We start from the raw sequence: 17,116 nt of genomic DNA, 5'->3' as shown, positions 1-17,116 counted from the left end.
CGGTGAAGGCAGTGGAAAATCACCGGCGCTGCTCCAAAAATCACCCATATGGTGTTCCTACAAGGTTGAGATCTTGGTGACTGAGACGGCCATTGCATATGGTTGACATTTTCATGCTCATCAAACCATTCAGTGACCAGTCATGCCCCGTGGGGGGGACATTGTCATCCTATGGGGGCATAGCCATGGTAGCCAAAATAAAATGGCCAACTCATTTATACAAGGCCTAAGCATTATGGGATGTTAAATTGTTTAATTAACTCTGGAACCACACCTGTGTGTAAGCACCTGCTTTAATATTTAATAATGTTTCCATTATTTTGGCAGTTTTTCATACATTTCTGGCACCGGGGCTGTTTGAACTCTAAATTGACAATTGTTGCTGGGCCTAATGGTTTAGGATAGCCTACGTGTGTCAACATATGACTACTGAACCCAGGAACTACCTCCTCACTCACATGATATCGCGGGCAAAGTGTGCAACATTGACAGCCTGAAAAGCAAAGCGCGTTAAAAAGAGGTGGGGACAGGGGTGAAGTGAAACACCGGGAAAACAGGAGACATGACGACAGCAGGGAGAGGTGGGAGGAGCGGGCCACTGGCTGGGGAAGTTCAAGCAGAGAGCAAATTTCACAAACCATTTTCATTAACCTTTTCAAAATGTGACTCCCAAAACAAAATATGCCAATAATATTTGTGTGTGCAATAAAGCAGCCCAACTTCCCGTATATGCAGTAACTACCAACGATAGTCTTGTGAAATTAAAAGAAACGCTTGTGAGCAACCAACAGTTTCCTTCAGTCCCCGTCGGGAGCTGGTGAGTAAGTGAAACATGCAAGACAAGACCGTTCACCATGCATCAGTATATAGACAGCAGCACCACCTCATGTGAACTGGACTGCGTCTGAAAATGCCACCATGTCACCTATATAGTACACTACTTTTGACCAGGGCATTATTTAGGGAACAGGGTGCCATTTCGGACCATGCCCTCAAACCAAACCAAATGAGTGTGTCAGTCAGTGACATGCAAACAAGGCGTCCCAAGGGTAAAGTAGTTTAACAGTGCGGTTAGAAATGGTGCGCGGTGGACATGCACTTGTAGATATAACAGAGAGATCTCAAACAATGTAGAGGACAGGCAGAACGGAAACATAAAAAGGCAAAACACACATCACTAGAGGAAAAGAAACAGTGGTGGGTATGCTCTTCTGTTTCAGATGATGGCGAACCTTCGACGTCGTTTCTCAGTTCGTTTGGCGATGGAGGAATCCAGCGGGGCAAGGAAGGGGGGGGGGGGGGGGGGGGGGTCACTCCACCAGGTCTTACATATGGGGGGGGGGGGGGGGGGGGTCGTCACAGTGCAGAAGAGGAGCAGCTGAGAGGAGGTGGGAGTTTGATAGACATACTCCATAATGTCTCCGTTGAGCCCTATTCTGGGATGGTGGGAGTAGAGTGAGGAGTGTGTGTTTATAGGTATGTAGGTATGAATGCTTCCTTGCTGGGAGACTTGGTGCTTTTGAATCCACATGGCCCCCACGGGTATGTAATGGTCTCCCACATAAGGTTGACACAACCTCGACTCCCATGTTCTAGGGCTTAACATATGTGATACAAAGTGTGCCATCCAACTCCCCAATCCCCACTTGAATAAAACTGTCCGGGAGAGAGGAGTCACGTTAAATATCTCATCTTTATTTAAAGCTTGGTAATGGTAAATACTCCAAAAAGAACAAACATAAGAAAGAGGGGGGAGGGGCAGTCTAACCTTAAAGTGCAGAAGGAGAAAGGGTGTGTGCTTGGGGAAGGCGGATGAGGACAGATGTCTGTTTCTTCATGATGGAAAACGGCAAGACAATTACAATCAACATTCATCAGCATTTTCTTGTTCAGTAAAAAGTAAAAATCGGAGAAATACACAAAGTTGAACATTTCATTCCACATTTGCTTTTGTTATGTTATGTTTCTTCTTGGTTTTTCTTAAAGAGCTGCGTCACAACAGCCCAGTCAATGCAAATCAAACCATGCCAGTTCATGTTTCAGATCTGTTCATTAAAAAGAAAAGAAAAACACACATTCTAATAGTAACAGTTGTAGCTATTGCACATACAGGAGTTTTAAGCCATATACTCATAAGGTAATATCATACGAGGGAAGTGGCACTGCTGTATTTAAAGTCTATTTCTGCCCTTCCCCATTTTTGCTCGTTTAAAAAAATAATAACATTTTGATCATATCCACCCCAGTTGGAGGTTGGGGACAAAACGATGATGACTAAAACAGCAGAGGGCTTTGGGGAGGGGTGGGTAAAAGGTGTGTTACTGGGTATGTAGGGAAATGGGGGGGGGGGGGGGGGGGTGGAGGACTATACGTTACCTGTGAGAGAGTTCTCAGTGTTTTCACAGACAGTGGAGTAGTAGGGCGGTTGGGTGACACGGGGGCCCTCCCCGGGCTGCTGGGGGGCCACGAACAGCGCGGGGTCCAGGGGTTTCAGATCCCCCGTGTCCCCTAGCTCTGTCTCAAGCGTCCCACACAACATGTACTGCTGCTCCTCTGGGTTGGAGACTAGAAGAGAGTCTGCCGAGGCAGCCTGTTGCTGGGGTGGTGGCAGGGTCAGCTCCTGGATGAGTGACGGGTCCTTGGCCTCCTCAGGCAGCTCCTCCAGGGAGAAGATGCCGGGGCTCTTGGCGCAGCTCTCAGCAGTGGAGTGGTTACTGGAGTTGGACGCCGTCATGTCATAGGCGTAGGATGCCGCCGAGTTGGCAGACTGGGGGGTGTCGCCGCCCTCTTCTGCACCTCCACTGGTCTCCTCCCCTTCCTCCAGGGCAGACAGGAAGCGCTGGGCGCCGGGCTTGCGGTCGAAGGTGGCGTTGTGGATGCCCTGGCCCAGCTCATCCAGCTGGGCCTCGCCCTCCGTGTCGCTGGCCTCATCCTCCGTGGTGGAGGAGGACAAGGGGTTGGACGTGGGTGCTGTGGCAGGGTCCCCTGGGACCTCGTTGGCTGTCAGGGTCTCTGCCACCTCCCCGTCCTCTCTCTCCAGGCGGATGCCCAGGTCCTGGTCCTCCATTTCAGGCTGGAGGGAGCGCGCGGCAGGCAGGGTGTAGAGCTTCCCCCCCTCAGAGCGGGACTCCACCCCGGAGCTGCTGTTGTAGTCACAGAGCTCCTCTGGGGTGCTGGTCTCGCTGTTGCTGTGGACAGCCAGCTCTGTAGCGCTTAGGGTGCTGGAGTGTGACATGCCGCGGCCGGAGGCAGCTATGGGGGACAGGGAGTGCAATGGGGCTAGGGTCTCTTTCTCAAGTGGAGATGCAGGGGCAGGCTGGTGTGAGGGCTCATGCAGGGCTGGAACAAATGGTGTGGCAGCCAGCTGCAGCCAGGGTTGAGTGGAGTACTGGGTGGGTGTCTCCATATCAGCCTGCCAGGGGTCTGAGGGGCTGGTAGGGGTCTGCAGGGGGGAGGCTGAGGCAGCCTGGGGGTGCGGCTGGGCCCAGGGGTCACAAAAGGAGGAGTTGGGGTTGGGTTGGTCCCACTGGGCGGCCAGGGCAGGCAGGGCTTGGTTCAGGTTGTCCAGTCTCTCATCCTCCGCAAAGTCATCCTCATCTGCATTCCCGTAGCTCTCCAGCCCACTCTCAGTCACCCCTTCACTGGCCATCTCCACATCGTCATCCTCATCCTCGTCACGCCTCGCTCTTCTCGGGTCATCCGCCCGTTCCGAACCCACCTCCATGTCGCACACCCGGTCTCCGTCTTCATCGTCGTCATCAAAATCATTGGTCGGGATGTCGGGCACCTTCTCGAAGTCAGGCGAGCCGGCCGAGGCAGACATGCCCTCCATGTCGATGGCACCCTTCAGACTGCCATCTCCTAGGTCATCCATACTCTCTGTGCCCTCCAGGACGCCCAGGGCGCTCAGCTCCGACGCCCCCTGCTGGCTGCAGCTCACCTCAGAGTCCAGCTCCGATAGCAGGGCGCCACCTGCACGCCACCCTGAACCCACAGGGCCGGCTGAGCCCGGCCTGGACTCTTCCGTGGGCTGGGAGCCGCTCATTTCTGACACAGACACCTGCTGGCTGCCCTCCCTCCCCTCGTCCTCTTCTTCATCCATGTTGAGCTGGGCTTTCTCGTAGGAATCCAGAGGGCTGGGTGTAGCCCTAGCCACTGCTGCGGGGATGTCCTGGTGTAAGGTCTGGTCTGGTGCTGGCTGTGGCGGGGCTGCTGGGACAGTCTCTGGTCGTTCAGACCTCTCCTCCTGGGCAACAGTGACTAGTGAGTTCTGTGGTGGAGCAAGAGCCAGCCTGAGTGGGCTCTGTGGTGGAGATGGAGACGTAGTATCCTGAGGAGTTGGGGCTGAAACATCTTCTCTGGACTCTAGGGCCACTGCTGGCAAAGATGCAGACACTGGTGCTGGGACTTCTGAAGCTGCCACTTCTGGCTCTGCTGTGGCTGTCATGGCGACTGTTGCCACAGCAGCTGCTGCTGTGGCAGCCACTGCTGCTGCAGACTTGGGAGCTCCAGGTCTGGCAGTGAAGGGCAGGACAGACTGGGTTGGTTTAGAGGCTCGTTTGACTGACTGGGGGGCGGTGCTGTCCACGGGCTTGTTACTGGGGGAGGCAGGGGGGGTCTTACCCTGGGGCTGTCGTGTGGCAGGGGGCCGTGTGGTGGGAGGGGCTTTACGTGTGGGCAGGGGCTTGGGGTCCTGTGATGTAGGGCGGGCTGGCTTGGTGTCTGCCGCCTTGGTGGGATGGGGCCTTTTGGAGGCGTGCTCGGGTCTGGAGGCTGCAGTCGCTTTAGGGGGGTCAGGTTTGGTCGTTTTGGTAGTGGTGGATGTTACCGGCTTTCTGGCTGCGGTAGTGGTTGCTGGTCTGCTGACATCTGTAACAGAGACCAAATAATTTAAAACATGCTTATCTCTTCAAATAAAATCTAAAAATGGTACCTTCAAGTTGATTTTGAGATGCATACAGGTGATGCTCACAAGACCAATACAAATAGAATCAAGTGGGTTTCATTCATGGTACAAAACCTGTAAGACATGTGCACCTTTCTTGGCAGGGCCTGTAGGTTTGGGTGCCTGCGCTGTTGTAGTCCTGCCAGTAGAGGGGGCTGTGGTACCGACTCTGGAAGCTGCAGGTCTGAATGTGCCCATTAACAATCCAGTGTGACCAGCGGCAGGCCTGGGGAAGAACACACTTTACTTAACCAGGTAGGTTATGGAGAACACATTCACATCTACAATAACCTGACCAAGAGGACGCAATGACAGGCTCCCGAGTGGCGCAGCGGTCCAAGGCACTGCATATCACTGCAGACGCTGGTTCGATTCCAGGCTGTATCACAACCGGTCGTGATTGGTAATCCCATAGTTCAGCGCACAATCGGCCCAGCGTCATCCAGGTTAGGGTTTGGCCGGGGTAGGACGTCATTGTAAATAAGAATTTGTTCTGGCTTGCCTAGTTAAATTAGGTACGTTTTTTTATTATTAAAATGATAAAATAACACCGACAGAGGGCTGCCTAGCTCCTAGAAAACTTTGCAGTATTTTGTTTATGTATTATTTCCCCGAAGCTAAACTGATTCCAGAGGCCGACCCAAAACAACACCGGCGGAAGAGAGATACCTGGAGAGGTCTTCTAGTCTGACTTAGGAGGCAGGCACACCACCCACCACTACTGAGTATATTACTCTGATGTTCAGTCTCTGGATAATAAAGTTGACGAGCTCAGGGCGAGGGTGTCTTTCCAGAGAGACATCAGGGACTAACACTCTGTTTCACGGAAACATGGCATCCCTTAGAACATACTGTCCGAGTCGGTCCAGCCAGTTGGGTTCTCAGTTCATCACGCAGACAGGAATACCTACCTCTCCGGGATGAAGGGCGGGGGTGTCTGTGTGTCATGATTAAAGACTCATGGTGTAAGTGTGATAACATACAGGAACTCAAGTCCTTTGGTTCACCTGACCTAGAATACATCAGTCAAAAGCCGACCGTATTATCTCCTGAGAGAATTTTCTTCAGTTGTAGTCACAGCCGTGTATATCCTCCCTCAAGCAGATACCACGACGGCCCTCAATGAACTTCAATGGACTTTATGCAAACTGGAACCCACATTTCCCAGAGGCCGCATTTATTGTAGCTGGGATTTTAAAGTCAATTTGAGTAAAAGGCTGCTGAAGTTCGATAAACATATCAGCTGTAATACTTGCGCTGCTAAAAACACTCAACCAACTTCCGGGATGCCTACCACGCGCTCCTTTTGGCAAATCTGACCACGACTCCATTTTGCTCCTCCATTCCTATAGGCAGAAACTCAAACAGGAAGCACCCGTGCTAAGGACTAATCAATGCTGGTCTGACCAATTGGAATCCATGCTTCAAGATTGTTTTGGTCACCCGGACTGGGATCTGTTCTGGGTACCTTCCAAGAATAATAGACAAATATGCTGATACAGTGACTGAGTTTATCAGGAAGCATATAGGGTATGTTGTACCCACTACTAAAACCTACCCTAACCAGAAACCGTGGATAGATGGCAGCATTCAAGCAAAACTGAAAGTGCGATTTTGAATGAAGCAACACATCTGCCAGTACCTTCAAGATGGCTACCAGTTAAGCAGATCTCTTTACATTTCTCCAGTTAAAAGTTAAACATTCTTTTGTCAGACTGCATACACAAAAGTATTGATTATCATTACAGGTAGTTTTCCACATTTAGAAAAACGTTAAGATTTAAAATGTTTGATGAAAATATACTTCATTAATGTCTAATTAGGTACATTGAGTAAACATTTGCTTAGTTAGCAAATTGTTAGCTAAACATGCTAAGGTTCCTCATCCTCTGCAACACCATTCTCGCTGCAATTTAAGGCCAGTTGCGGTAGAGAGAACTTGTGTTTCGGTAATGAGAATTTAATCAGACTATTTAAATATTACTTACTAATTGTTGATATTTTGCTTTATGTCCTGTCTAATTGCAGACAGTCAGCAAGTGGCAAAAAGAAAGCTTCAGCGAAGGCTAAGGTGACAAAATTTAGAGAGAAAGTTCACATAATCCCAGAACTGCTGGAAGAGGACAGAAGGAGAGAGGGAGGTTAGGTGTTGGAGAGGTTACAACAAGCGTAATTAGTATATATAGTCTACAAGAAGCCTATGCCCTCATACAGTGTCTATAGGAAGTCAATACCCTACAGTGTTAGGAAGTCTACACATGCGCACACAGTCAGTAAGCCATTCAGTTCCTACTACAGAATGACGTGTCCATAACAGTAAGATTTTTCCCATGTTTTGAGACGTGCTCATTTCATGTCATGCTTCCTTTCCATTTCCAGATATCAAAAAAGAAAGCAAAATTGTAAAATCACAACTCAAGATCTGACAAAGAAGCAACATGAAGAAAAAAGTGGCGGGAAAACTCAAGGTATTCCAGAAAACCAGTTAAAAGCTGTATTGGACAGAACACCAAGCGAGGAAGATACACTTCAACATGTTCAAGAAGCAAAATGAAAAAGTTATTCAAAATCGTCAAGGAGACACCGCCTCCCCAAGAGAACAGACATTCACCTCAGCAGGTAAATGTCCCTGCCATCAACTCGACTCCTAAAAGAAGAGCAACGTCTCTACAGACACCAGGACCAATGAAGACATCTACCCCAAAGGAATCACCCAAAAAAGAGAAACACACTATCACAATTGGGGTCAAAGTTGCGCTTCACAGAAGAGAAGCTGTTGAAGAGGACCAAAGAGATGATCAACCTAAAGAAAAGACTGAAAAGACCTGAGATGATGGTCAAGAGGAAGCAGGTAATTGTCAACATGGAAGGCAGAGAGGTCCAGAAGAGAACTACAAAGAGAGGTCATCCGAGAACATTACCCAATAACAGCCAGAGAAGACTAATGCGCAAACCTGTTAGCCGCTTCCTTCATCAAGATGACGTCTCCACTGTAATAGACGGGAAATCCAGACACATTCTGTAAAAGGGCCAGATATTCTGAAAGAGCCTCATGGACACTATAGCAAGTCTTCATAGAAGATTGGTCTGAGAAGCCAAGGCACAACCTTTCCGAGGCTCAATTCTTTAAACTTAAACCATTTTGGATTGGCCAGCGAAGAGTCAGAGAAACATGCTTGCAAATGGCATGAAAACTTTGGCTTGAAGATAGAGAAGCTGCACCAGCTTGGGGTCATAGAAACATCATCCCCAAGGGACACTAGGCCAGTGTGTGTAGTGACAATGACATGTTCTGTTTTTGTATGTGTTGTTTTTGTGTTCTCTATATTAGCCCATGCATGTTATGTACTTTTGAAGCACTGCAAAATTAAATTGATTGAACTTGAATCCATGATTGTGCCGATATCTCCTATTTTTTTCTACATGAGTTTTTAACCATACCTCAGCCTTTAGTATACTTATAATCATTACCGAAAACATCAACCTCATTTTCAAAACCTATGTATCATTACCGCAACAGGTGTTCATTTAATGAAAGGAAAAATAGTAGTTTGCTTTTAAATGCAGGGTTACCACAATTCTGAAAAAAAAGTCAGGTTTCAATGAAATATACAATTATGTTGTAGATTGCGGAAGGTGTTGCGGTAATGAGCGCAGTTAAAATAAAAAAATAAAAAATATATTATTTCACAGTTAAAGTAACTGTGCGTGACTTAACTCATTAAAAAAATGAAAATGTATTAGCTTTCCTAATGGTCTTGACGTTTTCAGACCATTGCGGTAATGAGATTAAGGACTTGTTTTGGAAAATATGTTCAAAAAGGTGTTAAAATGTCAGTAAATGTTCTTAAATTAATGCTCAAACACATCAGACCTGGTTATTAATGCCTAAAAAGGACATTTATTGATGCAAGTCTTTAAAGATTCCATTGAAATATTTGAAACCAAGATTGTGAGAATCACCTACTTCTGTCATCATGAAGTGCTTTGAGAGACTAGTCAAGGATCATATCACCTCCACCTTACTTATCACCCTAGACCCACTTCAATTTGCTTATCGCCCCAGTAGATCCACAGATGATGCAATCCCCACCACACTGCCCTCTCCCATCTGGACAAGAGGAATACCTATGTAAGAATGCCGTTCATTGACTACAGCTCAACATTCAACACCATAGTACCCTCCAAGCTCCGAGGCCCTGGGTCTGAAACCCGACCCGCTTTGCCCTCAGAACAGCCACAATTATGTAGGGGCATCGACTCTAGGTGTCAAAAGCTTTTCACAGGGATGCTGGCACGTGTCAAGTTGGCTGAATGTCCTTTGGATGGTGGACCATTCTTGATACACACAGGAAACTTGTGAAAAACCCAGCAGTGTTGCAGTTCTTGACACTCAAACGGGTGCACCTCGCACCTACTATAATACCTGGTTCAAAGACAGTTAAATCTTTTGTTTTACCCACTGAATGGCACACATATACAGACGCCATGTCTCAATAGTCTCAAGACTTAGAAATCCTTTAACCGGTCTCCTGCCCTTCATCTACACTGACTGAAGTTGATTTAACAAGTGACATCAATAGGGGATAATAGCGTTCACCTGGTCAGTCTCATGGAAAGAGCAGGTGTACCTAATGTTTTGTGCACTCAGTGTAGGACTTGGTTCAGTACCATTCAATCAGCTGCCTAATTAATGTCAGCTAATAGGCTTGGGACTTTTCTATGATCAATTCACTCTAAACCTGGAAAAAAAAAGTCAGTAGTGGTCATTCACCTGCTCAGTGCTCACCGTACAGTAAGCGAGAAGAGTCAAGGGCCGTCCTGCACTACATAAAGGCAATTTCAAGAAGTAACAGACAACCATTAACAAGGCCCATTCATTGTCTGCCTGCAACGCATCGCTTAGTCATTTTCTAATCCCAGTCTAGTGGGGGAAGAGGGAAGGATACAGGGAATGATGGAGTGGGAAAGAGTGATTGTGGAAAAATAACAGGATGTGGGGGAGGGTCGCACTCAAGAGGGTTGAGAGAAGTACTATTTCAAGGACAGAGAGGAGACTAATCGAGGGTTAGAGGCAGACATGAGCCACTGATCCATTAAAACACTCCCTCTTCTTAACAGTGGAGCTCAACCTTCCCAAGATTCCTGGTTTTGTGTTCAGTAGGCACAAAACTGAACAGTAGGTAATATACTTGTCCAATAGAGGTCAGTTTCTAAATTACCCCTCTCCTGGCTGAAGTAATGGATTTGGAGGGTAAGCTGATCCTAGATCTGCCATTCGGTCACTTTAACAGGTGCCAGACAGCTGTGGAGAAGCCACAGGATCCAGAAGCGCCCTTTCCCAGAGCAAGGCAGTGCCCCTCCCCCTGCATACTGCTGAGCTAACTGAATGTCAAGTGTGTGTGTGTGTGTGTGTGTGTGTGTGTGTGTGCCCTTGCATTTATGAGCACACTTGACCGATTATCCTTACGCTATGCAACAGTGGAGCAGGGAATAGTAACGTACATCTACAGAGCTACGCTTGGACACGCGTGATAATGGTGTGTGCAATCTACATGTACAGACTGGTGTGAGGCGTTCACACTGACAGGCTTGTGTGATGAGTTGAAGCCCATGCTACAGAGCGCTACATTGAAAACAGTTGCTTAAAAATGGGCAATTTATATGATTAGCCTAAGGCTATATACTACATTATGCTCCCAGAGTGTTTCTGCACACAGAAGAACCAGGTGTAATGAAACAATGGCAGCACTGTATTCGTGAAGAAAATCGATGCTTTGCTTCTCATTTCTCCAGAACAGATTCATACGTACACAGCGTCTAAAACAAAACAAAAAAAGGGATAGGAAACAGAGGAACTGACCATTTTATGGCATAGTTGCGATTCAGTCAATTACCCCAATATCCGTCATGCTGTTCTTTTGATTGGCTCGCCATGGTTTGGACACAGCCGACAACACAGATTAATTCACAATGACAAAAAATAAAAAATAAACTTACGGTCGTACGAGGGGCCTGAAGTGGTCCGGCCGAGCACGCCTGGCCACAAATCGCCTCTCCCAACAGGAACAACCATTTGTTTCCATTTGTTAGCGGGATCAAATAAAGGCTGCGAGACTCAAAAGGCCTTAAGGTTTGGCCATTATTATACTGTAATGGGGTGCGTCGATGGGACAGAGGGAGCAGGACCTTGACTGCATGGTAAAGAGCAGTGGGAATAAACAAGAAAGCGGTCATGCTGTGCCTTTAGATGACATGGGGAATTAGTTGAAGACTGGCGGTGGTGAGCCGCGTTAGACGAGACTGCATTAGACGAGGGAGGAAAGGAACTAAACAGGTACGCAGTGACGAAACGAGCGAGCGACAGGACTAACATGATGAGAGAGGCAGCGACAGGACTAACATGATGGGGCAGCGACAGGACTAACATGATGAGAGAGGGAGCGACAGGACTAACATGATGAGAGGGGCAGCGACAGGACTAACATGATGAGAGGGGCAGCGACAGGACTAACATGATGAGAGGGGCAGCGACAGGACTAACATGATGAGAGAGGCAGCGACAGGACTAACATGATGAGAGAGGCAGCGACAGGACTAACATGATGAGAGAGGCAGCGACAGGACTAACATGATGAGAGAGGCAGCGACAGGACTAACATGATGAGAGAGGCAGCGACAGCACTAACATGATGAGAGAGGCAGCGACAGGACTAACATGATGAGAGAGGCAGCGACAGGACTAACATGATGAGAGAGGGAGCGACAGGACTAACATGATGAGAGAGGCAGCGACAGGACTAACATGATGAGAGAGGAAGCGACAGGACTAACATGATGAGAGGGAGCGACAGGACTAACATGATGAGAGGGAGCGACAGGACTAACATGATGAGAGAGGGAGCGACAGGACTAACATGATGAGAGAGGGAGCGACAGGACTAACATGATGAGAGAGGCAGCGACAGGACTAACATGATGAGAGAGGCAGCGACAGGACTAACATGATGAGAGAGGCAGCGACAGGACTAACATGATGAGAGAGGCAGCGACAGGACTAACATGATGAGAGAGGCAGCGACAGGACTAACATGATGAGAGGGAGCGACAGGACTAACATGATGAGAGGGAGCGACAGGACTAACATGATGGAAGAGTGAGGGAGCGACAGGACTAACATGATGGAAGAGTGAGGGAGCGACAGGACTAACATGATGGAAGAGTGAGGGAGCGACAGGACTAACATGATGGAAGAGAGGGAGCGACAGGACTAACATGATGGAAGAGAGGGAGCGACAGGACTAACATGATGGAAGAGAGGGAGCGACAGGACTAACATGATGGAAGAGAGGGAGCGACAGGACTAACATGATGGAAGAGAGGGAGCGACAGGACTAACATGATGGAAGAGAGGGAGCGACAGGACTAACATGATGGAAGAGAGGGAGCGACAGGACTAACATGATGGAAGAGAGGGAGCGACAGGACTAACATGATGGAAGAGAGGGAGCGACAGGACTAACATGATGGAAGAGAGAGGGAGTGACAGGACTAACATGATGGAAGAGAGAGGGAGCGACAGGACTAACATGATGGAAGAGAGGGAGCGACAGGACAAACATGATGGAAGGAAGAGGGAGCGACAGGACTAACATGATGGAAGAGTGAGGGAGCGACAGGACTAACATGATGGAAGAGAGGGAGCGACAGGACTAACATGATGGAAGAGAGGGAGCGACAGGACTAACATGATGGAAGAGAGGGAGCGACAGGACAAACATGATGGAAGGAAGAGGGAGCGACAGGACTAACATGATGGAAGAGTGAGGGAGCGACAGGACTAACATGATGGAAGAGAGGGAGCGACAGGACTAACATGATGGAAGAGAGAGGGGGCGACAGGACTAACATGATGGAAGAGAGGGAGCGACAGGACAAACATGATGGAAGGAAGAGGGAGCGACAGGACTAACATGATGGAAGGAAGAGGGAGCGACAGGACTAACATGATGGAAGAGTGAGGGAGCGACAGGACTAACATGATGGAAGAGAAGGAGCGACAGGACTAACATGATGGAAGAGAGGGAGCGACAGGACTAACATGATGGAAGAGAAGGAGCGACAGGACTAACATGATGGAAGAGAGGGAGCGACAGGACTAACATGATGGAAGAGAGAGGGAGCGACAGGACAAACATGATGGAAGGAAGAGGGAGCGACAGGACTAACATGATGGAAGAGAGAGGGAGCGACAGGACTAACATGATGGAAGAGAGGGAGCGACAGGACTAACATGATGGAAGAGTGAGGGAGCGAGTGGACAGCTGAACTAAACGCACACGGACGCAGATTGGCCTTCCCATCTGGGTCAGTTCCACGTAGGGAACGCAAAGCGACAGGAGCACTCAATTAAGGTGGGGGGGGGGGGGGGGGGGTGGAGAGCGAGAGATTGCTTCTGAAAGGAAGGAGATAGAGATGGGAGGCCAGTCATCTGTGCGTGCAGCGGTAACCTCACATGACCCCCTCCATCTAGTCTTCACAGAAAGACTCAGAACCTCCTGATCCTCAGGGAGGGAGTCAAGAAGGGATGCGAGTCAAAGCTCAGTGGAGTCCATACAGTATTAATTGCTTTCCATACAGTATTAATGCTTTCCATACAGTATTAATTGCTTTCCATACAGTATTAATTGCTTTCCATACAGTATTAATGCTTTCCATACAGTATTAATTGCATGGGAGGCACAAGTTCAGCAGCTTTGGTATATTTGTTGTGGCTACAAGCAATTGGTAAGTGTCAACAAGGGATTCAAAGCCAATACTTGGTTGATATGCCCTAGTGGTGCAATAGATTCACAGCCATTTTTTTATTTTACCTTTAACCAGGTAGGCTAGTTGAGAACACGTTATCATTTGCAACTGCGACCTGGCCAAGATAAAGCATAGCAATTTGACACATACAACAACAGTTACACATGGAGTAAACAAACAGTCAATAATACATTAGAAAAAAATCAAACAAAATCTATACACTGTGTGCAAATGAGGTGAAGGGAGTTAAGGTAATAAATAGGCCATGGTGCTGAATTAATTACAATATAGCAATTAAACATTGGAATGGTAGATGTGCAGAAGATGAATGTGCAAGTAGAGATACTGGGGTGCAAATGAGCAAGATAAATACAATATGGGGATGAGGTAGGTCGATAGATGGGCTGTTTACAGATGGGCTATGTTCAGGTGCAGTGATCTGTGAGCTGCTCTGACAGCTGGTGCTTAAAGCTAGTGAGGGAGATATGAATCTCCAGCTTCAGAGATTTTTGCAATTCGTTCCAGTCATTGGCAGCAGAGAACTGGAAGACGACCAAAGGAAGAATTGGCTTTGGGGGTGACCAGTGAAATATACCTGCTGGAGCGCGTGCTATGGGTGGGTGCTGCTATGGTGACCAGTGAGCTGAGATAAGGGGGGCTTTACCTAGCAGAGACTTGTAGATAACCTGTAGCCAGTGGGTTTGGCGACGAGTATGAAGCGAGGGCCAATCAACGAGAGTGTACAGGTTGCAGTGGTGGGTAGTATATGGGGCGTTGGTGACAAAACGGATGGCACGGTGATAGACTGCATCCAGTTTGTTGAGTAGAGTGTTGGAGGCTATTTTACAGATGACATCACCGAAGTCGAGGATCAGTAGGATGGTCAGTTTTACACAGGTATGTTTGGCAGCATGAGTGCAGGATGCTTTGTTGCGATATAGGAAGCAGATTCTAGATTTCATTTTGGATTAGAGATGCTTAATGTGAGTCTGGAAGGAGAGTTTAGTCTAACCAGACACCTAGGTATTTGTAGTTGTCCACGTATTCTAAGTCAGAGCCGTTTAAGGATACAACAGGAAGGGGTATCCAAGATGTTGCCAATCTATGAAAGCTTTGCCATAAAGAGGCTTCATTTCTAAACTATTAAATTGTGCACGACACTCCAGCCCTTTTCTACAATAAAAATGTCAGCTTCCTCTGCTATTGAAAGAGTAATTCAATGGCAATTAAAAATGTATACATTTTATGTGATGACAATGATACAATAGGCTAACATTTGTTGGGTAAGAGCAAAAGTGTTGCCGGGACAGTTTCATTTGAGTCTCCCCCTCTTTTCACTGTCAGACACAGCCTGGCTCCTTTGGCACCGCAAGTCGACAGATTCAAATTGCAGTTAAAATTGTTTAAATATTTTTTTATTAAAAAAAGAGAGCGCGCCCCAGAGGTATACTTTATCCCTGTTGGGGGATGGCCATCTTCCCTGTCAGAGTTTCTCCTCTCGCACTCTTCTCTCCAGGGCCACCTTCCAGCAAATGAAACCTTGCCTCGGACAGTGCTCTGCTTGGCTAGTGAGCCATCCAAAAACAGCCCCCTCGTGCTGCTTATTGAGACAGAAGGCATTCCTGGGGCTTGTGTTGCCCCAGTGGCAATGAAACATCCCGTTACCACAGAGAACAAAATACCTAAATCTGCTTGTCTAGGTTTTCAATTAAGTGCCTCTGCTGTGGAAATCTCTAGCAACTGATCCAGAGACAGCCCATTTACAGAGGCCTTGGGTACTATACTATCATAATGTGTAAAGGGCATCTGCGTTAAACAGTAACTATGCCCTGCCCAAGCCGGTGGCTGAAACAGCATGGTTTCATCCCCAAAGGGGGGAGAAGGGTTGGGACAGGAACATTGTGTGACTGCATTTCACAAGAGCTAGAGTGGACAGTCAATTGTCTGCTTTTAGTTATTCAACAACTCTGTTATAATGCATGTTTGAGTCACACTGCATGTCAAAAAGGTATCGGACCTGCATAGATTGTCATCTAATTAATAGATCATGAGGGGTAACTGCCATTTCATTCACGTGACCATTTTGATGCCATTCCCATATGGATGGCTCTCAACACACATTACCCCATCTTATACAACACCCTGGATTCCTCCCATTCTCAGAGGGAGTCTTAAGGCCCACCAAAATGACAGATGCCCTCACGGGGGAGGGAGGGGAGCAGCGGGAGGGTTTGGAGAGGGTGCTGGCTAAATTCCTGGTACTGTACATAAACAGAAGGGAGGAGTAAAGGAGGAGAGATGGGCAGACAAAAACAAACTGCTTAAAAACAGGACAAGGGCACCGTCTCCAGAGAGAGAAAAGGAGAGAATACAGACACAGGGAATTAGAATCCCCCTCCGTCACCATGGCACCCCCCTCGTGTGGCCAGCCAGATAATCAAGCTGTCAGGCAGGCTAGTGACTGGTTGGAATCTTTAAAAGACCTGCGTCAACAAATGTCCCTTTTAGGCATTAATAACCAGGTCTGAAGTGTTTTTGAGAATTAATTTAAAAGTTTTCATGCCATTCACAAGCATGTTTCTCTGTCTCTTCGCTGGCCAATCCAAAATGGTTTAAGTTTAAAGAATTGAGCCTCAGAAAGGTTGTGCCTTGGCTTCTCAGACCAATCTTCTATGAAGACTTGCTATAGTGTCCATTAGGCTCTTTCAGAATATCTGGCCCTTTTACAGAATGTGTCTGGATTTCCCAGTCTGTTACAGTGGAGACGTCATCTTGATGAAGGAAGCGGCTAACAGGTTTGCGCATTAGTCTTCTCTGGCTGTTATTGGGTAATGTTCTCGGATGACCTCTCTTTGTAGTTCTCTTCTGGACCTCTCTGCCTTCCATGTTGACAATTACCTGCTTCCTCTTGACCATCTCAGGTCTTTTCAGTCTTTTCTTTAGGTTGATCATCTCTTTGGTCCTCTTCAACAGCTTCTCTTCTGTGAAGCGCAACTTTGACCTCAATTGTGATAGTGTGTTTCTCTTTTTTGGCTGATTCCTTTGGGGTAGATGTCTTCATTGGTCCTGGTGTCTGTAGAGACGTTGCTCTTCTTTTAGGAGTCGAGTTGATGGCAGGGACATTTACCTGCTGAGGTGAGAATGTCTGTTTTCTTGGGGATTATGAGGATTCTGTGTTATGCACTATAGCCCGTTACCATATATGTGATTGAATATTATCTGCTGTTGGCTTGTGTGGATGTATGTATGTGTTATAGCTGACTTGAAACATTAAGAGTTTATGGGCCATGGGCCTTTCTCATGATGGAAAAATACAGAATAACATGAAGACAGGCACTGTGCAATGAGTTTGGGGGGCACATT

General features: G+C 47.5%; 1 protein-coding gene across 1 annotated transcript in view; it reads right to left on the bottom strand.

The window, feature by feature from the left end:
• The window catches only part of LOC116355399 (uncharacterized), a 42,514-nt gene that overhangs the window by 4,516 nt on the left and 20,882 nt on the right, over positions 1-17,116 (bottom strand). The window contains exons 4-5 of the mRNA XM_031799006.1: positions 5,038-5,171; positions 2,377-4,869 (exon numbers count right to left, since the gene is read on the bottom strand). Coding sequence (XP_031654866.1) covers positions 2,377-4,869; positions 5,038-5,171 — 2,627 coding nt within the window. The remainder of the gene's footprint in view (positions 1-2,376; positions 4,870-5,037; positions 5,172-17,116) is intronic.

This window comes from Oncorhynchus kisutch, linkage group LG20 (genome assembly GCF_002021735.2).
Source record: "Oncorhynchus kisutch isolate 150728-3 linkage group LG20, Okis_V2, whole genome shotgun sequence".
Classification (NCBI taxonomy): Eukaryota; Metazoa; Chordata; class Actinopteri; order Salmoniformes; family Salmonidae; genus Oncorhynchus; species Oncorhynchus kisutch.
This window is presented reverse-complemented; position numbering and strand designations above follow the sequence as displayed.